The 10667-nt window shown below is 35.1% G+C and overlaps 2 protein-coding genes and 1 pseudogene across 2 annotated transcripts; all 3 read right to left on the reverse strand.

Annotated features, from left to right (window-relative positions):
* Window positions 1-26: 26 nt before the first annotated feature.
* LOC107899153 (probable aldo-keto reductase 1) lies at window positions 27-4893 on the reverse strand (annotated as a pseudogene).
* A 148-nt stretch (window positions 4894-5041) lies between these two features.
* Window positions 5042-6171, reverse strand: LOC107898141 (probable ribose-5-phosphate isomerase 3, chloroplastic). Its single transcript, XM_016823681.2, has one exon. It carries the CDS (start codon window positions 6060-6062, stop codon window positions 5229-5231), a length of 834 nt encoding a protein of 277 aa, XP_016679170.2. The 5' UTR covers window positions 6063-6171; the 3' UTR covers window positions 5042-5228.
* A 741-nt stretch (window positions 6172-6912) lies between these two features.
* LOC107899154 (perakine reductase) lies at window positions 6913-10165 on the reverse strand. Its single transcript, XM_016824779.2, has 7 exons — window positions 9716-10165; window positions 9458-9622; window positions 9070-9273; window positions 8785-8957; window positions 8399-8489; window positions 7968-8121; window positions 6913-7493 (listed from the first exon to the last, which is right to left on the reverse strand). Exons 1-7 carry the CDS (start codon window positions 9761-9763, stop codon window positions 7309-7311), a joined length of 1020 nt encoding a protein of 339 aa, XP_016680268.2. The 5' UTR covers window positions 9764-10165; the 3' UTR covers window positions 6913-7308.
* Between the last annotated feature and the right edge of the window lie 502 nt (window positions 10166-10667).

Here is a 10667-nt window from a genome sequence, read left to right on the forward strand (position 1 = left end):
ATTTCTAACAAAACATGAAAAAACAATTAAAACACTACAAAATATGACAACATTAATATATATATATAAACACAGCATTAGTACATAGATGGTTACTAACTACAAATCAGTGGGAGAATTTTGGTTTATTTGGGTAATGCAGGCTTCAGCTCTCACTGAACATTGATGGAAATCCAAAGCTTTAGTAACTCATCAATACAAACTATCAGTCTTACAGTGGTTGCAGTTTCCTTGGAAGTCCATTCACCAAAAACCATAAAGTTTGGTTTTTTAAACCTTGGCGTTGTTCTTTGGTGGTGTATTGGTATATTTCCACGTGAATTGCATTAAATTTTCAGGCAAAGTAAGCCCCTGCAACTTCATTGATTGGGATTATTTCTGAAATTTCTTTCAAATCTTCTTCTGTCAGCTTTACTTTCAGTGATTCAATGTTGCTATCAAGATTTTCTTTATCTTGGTTGTTCCAGTAAGAAGACAAGGAAGTTTTAAAAGCTATGATCTTTTGGCTCAAGATTTTTGAGGCCATTTTGCTGCTTCTGCAGTGAATTCTAGTCAAATATATCTGTAGGCCGCTATATTATTTCGACTCTTCATTTTCTTTTAAAAGTATCCGCATCCAATACTTCACATATTTGGATATGGGGTACCTGTGTCCAACTCATATCTCGGCATAAGTATCCGGATGTGATCCTACAAGGATCCTTGATCCTTGATATACATGAAACTTTGTCCAATAGTCATGCTTCAATCCGAGTTACATGATACAACAAGGGAGTCCGGATTGAAAATGATTGAATGTGACTTACCAGGAATAGGGGCAACATCATCCCCTTGATGAAGAACCCAGGCAAGTGCAAGTTTGCTGCTGTACATATATGCTTTTCAGCCAACTTCTCTACTTTCAAATATAAGATCCTGGTTTTGTCCAAGTTTTCTCCTTGAAACCTTGGGAACATTGCCTTAAAAAGTAGATATTTGTAATCAGTCAATGAATCTATCTATTAAGACTTAAAGGGTTATTACTGTACAAGATTAAATTCATATGTACTCTTCATTTTCCAAGTATCTACGTCTGACATGTGTGTTTAATATGTATTTGGATATAGATACAAGTATGATCCTTTGTATATATAGAAAAACTTACCAAAAGCTGAGAATCCTCGTGTCAGATACACAATAGCATCTGACAGTGACTTCTGAGTCCATGTGATGGGTTTAAAAGCCAAAATAAGGAGAGTTTCATACCAGATAACTATTTTCAGAGAAACCCTTGACCAAGGGGACTGTATGGAACAATCCCAATTCCAAGTCCCCTGCATTGTTGAATGCATTTTACGTAGGCATAATCTCATAGGAGTTGGAAAGAGTTAATTGTTAAAAAGCTCGAGTATCTTGAGCCTCAAGAATACTCGAACAACATTTAACTTGGGAAATGAAAGACTATCAATAATCGAATTTCAATCTATGATAGCTAGACTTTTCATTTTCTCTAAAGGATCCGTATTCAATATGTTTGATATAGATAAGAGGGTAGAGTATGATCATTCCGGGAAAAAAAAACCCTAACATTTTTGAAAATATTAACATTGAACACATACATGTATTCAACACTAGTTCGAGTCTGGATAATGATTCAAGATAGAAGAAGAAACCTACAAAGGGTAGTTCGAGTCTGGATAATAATTCAAGATAGAAGAAGAAACCTGCAAAGGGGAACTACTTCTTCCTCAATATCATGAGTCCAGAGGGCCCACTCCATTTGTACAGCAGTAATGGGATGAACGGCGTGTGCCCTCCTTATAGTTTCAGGGCTAGCTTCAGATATACCAATATACTTTATTTTTCCTTCTTCCACCAACTTCTTACAGTTCTTCCATCTTACAAACATAAAATAAATATAAATATACTTAATTTTTCCATAAAATAAATAGTATTTGACATCTGAGCCTAACATATATTTGGACATACAGGTATCCAATGCTCACCCTTATGTCCAGGTTCTACCTAATATGGGTATGTCCCCAAGAAGAGAATGTTTAAAGGTCCATATTTATGCCGAACACATACATGTGTTGGACACTCATCCTTGAGTCCAAATAACATGAGTTTTAAAATGGTTTCCAACTAGGCATGCACACTCAAGATGGATAGTATGTATCCAATAAGCAATGTTTTCGGAACTGGACCGGTGGTAGAACCGGTCAGACCTCCGGTTCCCAGTCCATCTGATTCAAATCAAATAAATCATTTAAAAAATCATAAAAATTAAATATATATAATTATAAAATCTGGTTCAACCGATTCAACCAGTCTGTAATAGTTTGCGGATCAACCAGTTTTTTGCCTTGTTGCAGACCAGTGTATCAGCTGGTTCCCAGTCCAACCAGCCGGTCTGGTCAGGTTCTGAAAACACAGCCAATAAGGAAATGTTTGGATGATTAACCTTTATATCATATTCGAATATGCCTCATACACATATATTTTAGAAAAACTGAAAACCAATAACAAAGGGTTTCTAAAGCAGCAATACTTACAGTCTCCGCTATAGGAGTCTTGGTGTCAACTCTGATTATATAGTAAAGATCAATGTAATCCACATCAAGGCGTTTAAGGCTACTCTCAAGAGAAGCACAAACGTATTCAGGAGTGCCACTGACAACAAGACCACCTGGACCAATGCTTTCAACGCCGAATTTTGTAGCCAACTGTACCTTCTCTCACGGTAACTGCTTCAATGCCTGCAAAATATTAAAATAAATGATAATGTTGGTTTCCCAAATTATTGAATTCCTTTTACAAGCCAAGAACAAGAATGAAAACATGAAATCATATCAGTTTGATAAACTAAAAAAGCCATCTCTCATACTTATCTTTGAACATGTAATAGACACAAAGTGTCGATGTAATTCAACTTAAAACACTACACAATTTATCAAAGGTAATTACCTTTTCGACCAGAATTTCATTAGTTTTGTGTCCATACAAGTCAGTTGTATCGAAGAAAGTGATTCCTTCTTCAAATGCGTGCTTAATGATCATTATGCCAACATCATCTGAGACCGGATCATGAAAGATCCAGAAAGACCCATACACCCAAACCCTAACTTTGAAACCTGCAAACAAAAACAAAGGATTTTACAACAAAAAATGCATTTTCTTAGCTAATATAATTAATAATAACGAAACCTAAAACCTCAAGTCCTTGAGTTCCAAGTTTCACTCGAGGAATCTGAACTCTCTGCTGTTCATCAACCATCGTTTGTTTCCTTTTTCTTCTCAATGGAGGCCTTTCTGATTATATAGCAACTCAAAACATATCGTTAAAAAGAAGGAACTATAAAATAATTCTGAATATGTCACCCCATAGGTAATTGATTTCGACTACTTTGTTGCAGACATTCAAAATTAAGCTAATGGAAGAACTATTAAATAAGATATTGAAAAAGGAGGCAAAAAATTGGTCAAAAGAGCTAAATAATCACAACATGTGTTATCAGGTAAACATTCAAAGAACTATTAAATCATTTCTTTTTTAATTTACACCCTATCTCATAGGACCTAAATCAGTTTCTACAGCACACGTTCATATCTTGAGTTTATAGCACTGTAGGGCCACAGAGCCTATGAACCAAAGCAGGATTTATAAAGAACAGAGTGAAGCACTTGTTGCAGATGATGAGTAAGTGGTCACGTTGCCTACACAATAGTAGATAAAATGAACCTATTACAGCCCCAAAACACAGTACTAATGGAAATGGAAAAGCAGGTCTACCAACAAATCTTAGGCATGATGCTAACAGATTCATTTTGAAAATGTCCTGTTATGTTATATGCTATTGGGTTCATATGGCTACTTTTAAATTCAATGTTTCATCGCTTCTATTTCAGTTATACAATGTTTGACGACTAATGAAAGCAGAAAGACAAGCACAACCAAATAATCTTAGGCATGATGCTAATGGACTCAGTCTGAAAATGTTATGTTATACGCTATTTGGTTCATATGGCTGCCTTCTGAGTTCAACGTTTCATTACTTGTATTTCAGTTCTAGAATCTCAATGACTAATGGAAAAGCAGGCCAAACGAAGAAATCTCAAGCATGATGCTAACAGATTAACTTTAAAATGTATTGTTATATGCTATATGGTTCATGTAGCTGCTTTCAAGTTCACTCTTTCATTTCTTCTATTTCAGTTCTACAATGCTCAATGGCTAATGGAAAGGCAGGCACTACCAACAAATCTCAGGCTTGATGCTAACAGATTCACTTTGAAAATGTCTTGTTATAATGCTAATGGCTTCATATGGATGCTTTCAAGCTCAATGCTTCATTGCTTCTATTTCAGCTCTACAATGTTCGATGACTAATGGAAACCAAAAAGGCAGGCACTACAAAATAATCTTAGGCACGATGTTAAGGATTTAATCTGAACATGTCGTTTATAAGCTAATTGGTTCACATGGCTGGTTTCAAGTTCAATGTTTCTTTACTTCTATTCCAGTTCTACAATGTTCAATGACTAATGGAAAGGCAGACAATACCAAGAAAGCTAAGGCATGATGTTCAAGGGAAAATGTCTGGCTATATGCTGATGAGTTAAGATGGCTGCTTTCAAGTTCAATGCTTCATTACTTACACTTCGATGCTCGATGACAAAGGAAACAGGAAACACAGGTATTACCAGCAAATCTTTCATGATTAGGTGTGCTCGGGTGCAGCCAGAAGGAGCAAAACCGCTTAACAGCTGCGCCAGGCAAGGCTATTTCAAAGATGCAACCATTCCAAAAAACAAAGCAGGCCATTACAAAAACCATACAAGCATTGGACGATTCAGGACATTTCCAAATCCCAATTATTCCACAATTTACAATTAGTCTAACACACGATCAAAATCAATATTTTAGCAACAAATTATCCCACAAATGACCTAAAGAACAACTTCAATAAACCCATAAATCAATCCAACCAAACTTCAAAAATAACCCAAAGAACAGGGAAACTAGATAGACCATTGCAAGTATAGAAGCACAACATAACCATTAACCAATTCATCAATTTTATTTCCAAAATCCTCAATTATTCCACAATGTTCTGTTACTCTACAATACACAGCAGCAAAATCCGAAACATTTGCATTAATCCCCCGCCCCCAAAACCCAGAATCAAAATCCCCTCAAATATGAAATAACAACAATGCAACTTCCACCTCACCTTTGCCTTCTTCAATCACTTAGTCATAACTTCCACACCTGTCTTCCCAGCGACAATAACAGAGGTAGCCATCCCTAAAAACAACCCATGTTCCACTACGCCTTCCATGGCAGAAATCTCTTTCCCAGCTGCAAACCCATCTTTTATTGGATTCTTGAAATACAAATCCACAATGTAGTTCCCATTATCAGTCACGTAAGGCTTTTCACTACCATCCCCTGCTAATCTCAACTTTGCTTCACAACCCAACTCGTTGAATAATCCTTCAAGTCTAACCAAGTTATATTTCCAACAAAACTGCACAACTTCAACAGGCATGGCTAAACCACTCCCTCCAAGCCCTGAAACAAGCTTGCTATCATCAGCCACTACAATGAAAGAAGATGAAGCTGCTTCAACCATTTTCTCTCGCAAAAGTGCACCCCCACGGCCTTTAACTAAGTCGAGGTTAGGGTCAACTTCATCAGCACCATCAATGGCGAGATCAATATGGGGATGCAAGTCAAGGGTGGATAAAGGGATATTAAGCGATGCAGCTTGCTCTTGGGTTCTTTTTGAGGTTGGGATTCCGACGATGTTAGAAAGTTGACCGGTGGAAAGGAGTTGACCCAGTTTGTCAACCACAAAGGCAGCTGTTGAGCCTGTTCCTAGGCCTAGGACCATACCTGACTTGACTGACTCAACCGCTTTGTCAGCTGCAAGCTTTTTGAGCTCATCTTGGGAAAGGACTGGGGCAGATTGGGACCTGATGGAGAATGATTTCTGGGTTCGAGCCCGGTGGTTAATAGGGGTGGCGCGGGGGGTAAAACGGGTGGCGGAGGAGAGGTGGAGGAAGGATAAGGAGGCCATTGGCTTTTGTTTAGTGGGAGGAAAAGAGTGAATTCGGGGGCTTGTTTTGGCCTTTTCTTCGTCCTGATTTTATCTATGTTGTTGGTGCTGTTTGAGTTAGGTGAACTTTGGGCTAAAGGTGGAAGGTTAGGAAAAGGACTATTTAAAAAAAAAAAAAAGATAAATATCAAAATTATACCTCAACTTTGATTTAATGTGCAATTTAATACATAAAATTTTATTTTGTGCAATTATACCCGTAAAACTTTGAATTTGGTTCAAATGTTTACATGAAATTTTAATTTTGACTTATTTGTGGACATTTAAAGAAGTAAATACATATACATCAATGCATTTTTATGTTGCTTAATTGTAATTATTTGTGCATGCGTCATGTAAACTTAAAAGGGTATTATATCGATAATGGTACTAGTAGTTTATGAAAATTGAATCTAATCAAAATGTTAAATATAAATTTAATAAATTTTAAATTTATGTATGATATTGTAAATTAGACTACAATTTATTTATGGTTTTAAAATTTATCCTTTTTAAATAAAAAGACTTTAAAGGTCTCATTGTAAATGATTGGGATTTGATTTTTTAAAGAAATAACAATTTTATTAAGTAATTGTAAAGTTGGAGCAATTTAAGCTTCCATGTAGGTCGAATTTAAATATTTTAAAACTTGGTTTCGAGTAATTAAAATTTTTGATATTCTTTTTTACTTTTAATAAATATCGAAAATTTAATTCAAATTTAATCTCAAACTTAAGTATAAATCATTGAAATTAAAGTTAAAAACAGAAGTCAAATTTATTTTTTATTACCTGAGTAAATATTTGTGCCTTCAGTTTAACTTAATACAGAATTCACCCATATAAATGAGATTATATTATTATGAGAGAACAGTATAAGAACAATAGAAAGGTACACTTATCAAACAACAGGTAAAACCTTATTCGTCCAAGTAAAGCTAAGTAGAAACTTGGACTTGATTATTTCGAACACGATACAAAACATGACACAATAACATTAGAATAAATACATACACCACAGTAATACATGAATTGGGAGATTACTAGCTACAAACCACAGGCAGAAGTTTGTTTTATTTGGGAAATACAGGCTTTCACCTCTCACTGAACCCTCCATTAATGGCAATTCAAAGCTTTTGTACTGCATCGATACAAACTTCCAGTCTTTCAGTGGTTGCAGTTTCCTGGTAAATCTGTTCACCAGCACGCATAAAACTCTGTTTTTAAACCTAGGTGCTCTTCTTTGGTGGTGTATTGCCGTATTTCCAAGTGAATTGCTTTAAAGAATCAGGATAATTACTCCCTGCAACCTCATGGATTGGGATCGTATCTATAATTTCTTTCAAATCTTCTTTTGTCAACTTTACTTTCACTGATTCAATGTTGCTATCTAGATTTTCTATCTTGGTTGTTCCTGTAAGAAGTGAAAACAAAGTGTCAAAAGCTTTGGTCCTAAATCTTAATGGAAACTATATAAAAATTGCCATTTTGGTACAGGAATTTTCAGGCCATTCTTATGATACTCGAACTTGTATCAGAGTGTCCACCACAGATATGTTCATTTTCCTAAGTTTTTACATATGTTTGGAGAATTTTTAGAAGGTCGTATGCCCCGTATCATGTCCGGAAATATGCTGGACATAGGTATTGGACACAGGCATTTAAAGAAAAAATGAAGAGTTCAAACAACATAGACTTATGCTATTTCTGCAGGTTACTATATTACTCCGACTCTTTTCTTTTCTTTTTCAAGTATCCGTGTCAAATATCCCGCATATTTTGACATGAGTGTTTAATACAACCCTCCAAATATATCAAAAAACTTTAAAAAGACACTCATAGTGGATCACCTCGGAATCCAAGTTGAAAGTGATTGAATGTGACTTACCAGGAATAGGGGCAACATCATCCCCTTGATGAAGAACCCAGGCAAGTGCAAGTTGTGCAGCTGTACATCCATGCTTTTCAGCCAACTTCTCTACTTTCGAATATAGGATCCTATTTTTCTCCAAGTTTTCTCCACTAAACCTTGGGAACATTCTCTTCAAAAGTAAATGTTTGAAATCAGTCAATCTGTTTTTTACAACTCAGAAGCATGTTACTGTAGAGTGAGTGTTTAAATATTCATATCCAACATGTTTCTGACATCTATTCGGATATAAATGCAAGGGTAACATCCTTCTAATAAATGAAAATGAAACCTAGATAAAAATTAAATATACTCATGTCGAACACCTATCCGTTATCCAACACTCACTCTTGAGTCCGTATAACATAGGTTAAGTACAGATTAAAGCCAAATAAAGTGAGTCTCCATACCAGAGGCGTATTAGAGGTATCCTTATTCGCTCTACCGGCAAAGAAACCACGACCAAGGGGACTATATGGAACAATCCCGATTCCCAGTTTCCTGCATTGTTGAACACATTGAAGTAGGTATAATCTCACAGCAGTTGAAAGAGTTAAAACTGTTGACAGCATGAGTTTATTGAGTCTCAAGAGTACTCAAAACAACATTTTAACTTCCCATATGAAGAAGACTATCAATAATCAAATTTCAAACTATATGAACAAAAGGGTATCTTTATAACCCCCCAAATATATAAAATTTTGAATATATCCATACTTGATACTCATTCAAATCCAAATAACATTTAAGTGACTTAAGAAAAAAAGTTATGATGATTCAAGATAGAAGAATAAACCTGCAAAGGGGAATTATTTCTTCCTCAACATCACGAGTCCAGAGCGACCACTCAAGTTGTACGGCAGTAAGAGGATGAACAGCGTGTGCCCTCCTTATAGTTTCGGGGCTAGCTTCAGATATACCAATGTACTTTATTTTTCCCTCTTCCACCAACTTCTTCAGTTCTTCCATCTATCATACATGAAATAAATATAAATTATGCTTAATTTTCCCATAAACAAAATAAAATCGTATTTGTGTTAAAGGAAGACAAAACAGGGTTTTTTAATGCAGCAATGCTTACGGTATCTTCTATAGGAGTCTTGTGGTCAACTCTGATTATATAGTAAAGATCAATATAATCCACATCAAGCCGTTGAAGGCTAGCCTCAAGTGAAGAACGAACAAATTCAGGAGTGCCATTGATAACCGGACCACCTGGACCCATGCTTTCAACACCGAATTTTGTAGCCAACTGTACCTTCTCTCGTGGCAAATGCTTCAATGCCTGCAAAAAAGGTTTCCCAGATTCCTTCAAATCATATCGATTTCATAAACTAAAAAAAGCCATCTCTCGCGCATATCTTCGAACATGTAATTGACACAAAAGTGTGGGACATTGTGAGAGTAAAAGGATCCCTCACAGTTCAATGTAATTCAACTTGAAGAGTTTATCAAACAAAGGATGTTACCTTTCCAACTAGAATTTCGTTAGTTTTGGGTCCGTACATGTCGGCTGTATCGAAATGAGTGATTCCTCTTTCGAATGCGTGCTTAATGATGGCTATGCCAGCTTCATCTGACACTGAATTATTGTGACCTGAAAGACCCATACACCCAAATCCCAGCTTTGAAACCTGTAAGCAAAAAACAATGATTTTAGTTTTACCCCCAAAGAAAAAGCATTTTCTTAACTAATAATATAACTAGAAAGAAACACAATCTCAAACCTCAAATCCTTGAGTTCCAAGTTTCACTCTAGGAATCTGAATTGCCATCTTTTGTTCCCTTTTTTTCTTCTTCTTCTTCTTCTTCTTCTTCTGTCTTCTACAAACAAAGGCTTCTCTGATTACTGAACAGCTCAAAACGTACCGTTAAATAGACGATCTTGTGGCCTTTACCCAGAACCTTGTTCTTAGCTTTGTCAACATTTGCTTACACCATTATGGTGTCAGCCCATATGTAATCGTTTTAGTCTACTAGAAAAAAAAACTATTAAATAATCATCACAAAGAGGCAAATAATTTTTTTATCAAAAAAAAAGGGGGGGAGGGGGGGGGGAAAAGAATTGGTCAAAAGAGCTATACAATAAGTAAATCATGTCATGTGTGTTAATCAGATAAACATCCCAAGAAAGGGGCTGTTATGCCTCCTTTCATTCATATTTTTCAAAGGTTCTTGTCTTTTTCTAGAAAGTCAATGTTTTTATTGGAACATTCATATTGCTGGTAAAGTTCTGCAATTAGTATATCTATTTTGCAAATGCTGTTTAATTTAATCAATTTTAATTTTTATATTTTTCAGATTCATCAATTTTAGTTTTTATAATTTTTTGAGTTTTGAAATTTTAGTTATGAATCAAATAATAGCAGTTAATTTTTTTTTGATTAAATTCAATTATTACTTTTATACTGTAGTAGATTTAGTTCATATTATTCTCTAGTTGGATCATTTTAAGTCCCTTTACTTTTTGAATTTTAAAATTTCAAGCTTAATGTAAATAACAATTATTAACCCATTAATTAGATTTTTAGTGAGTAATATGTGAAAATATCAAGTTAACATGACATTACACATATGACAATATGTTTGCAATATCAGATTTCGGAAATAGCAAAATCTAACTTAATGAATTTAACAGTTATAGTTTGGTGAGGACAAAAATATTAAAATTTGAAAAGG

Source organism: Gossypium hirsutum, chromosome D08 (assembly GCF_007990345.1).
Source record: "Gossypium hirsutum isolate 1008001.06 chromosome D08, Gossypium_hirsutum_v2.1, whole genome shotgun sequence".
NCBI classification, from domain to species: Eukaryota; Viridiplantae; Streptophyta; class Magnoliopsida; order Malvales; family Malvaceae; genus Gossypium; species Gossypium hirsutum.

Coding starts and splice junctions, on each gene's coding strand:
- LOC107898141 (XM_016823681.2), bottom strand. CDS start 6,062: ATGGCCTCCTTATCCTTCCTCCACCTCTCCTCCGCCACCCGTTTTACC.
- LOC107899154 (XM_016824779.2), bottom strand. CDS start 9,763: ATGGCAATTCAGATTCCTAGAGTGAAACTTGGAACTCAAGGATTTGAG. Junction 9,623..9,715: donor TTGGAACTCAAGGATTTGAG/GTTTGAGATTGT, acceptor TTTTGCTTACAG/GTTTCAAAGCTGGGATTTGG. Junction 8,958..9,069: donor AGACTCCTATAGAAGATACC/GTAAGCATTGCT, acceptor CATGTATGATAG/ATGGAAGAACTGAAGAAGTT.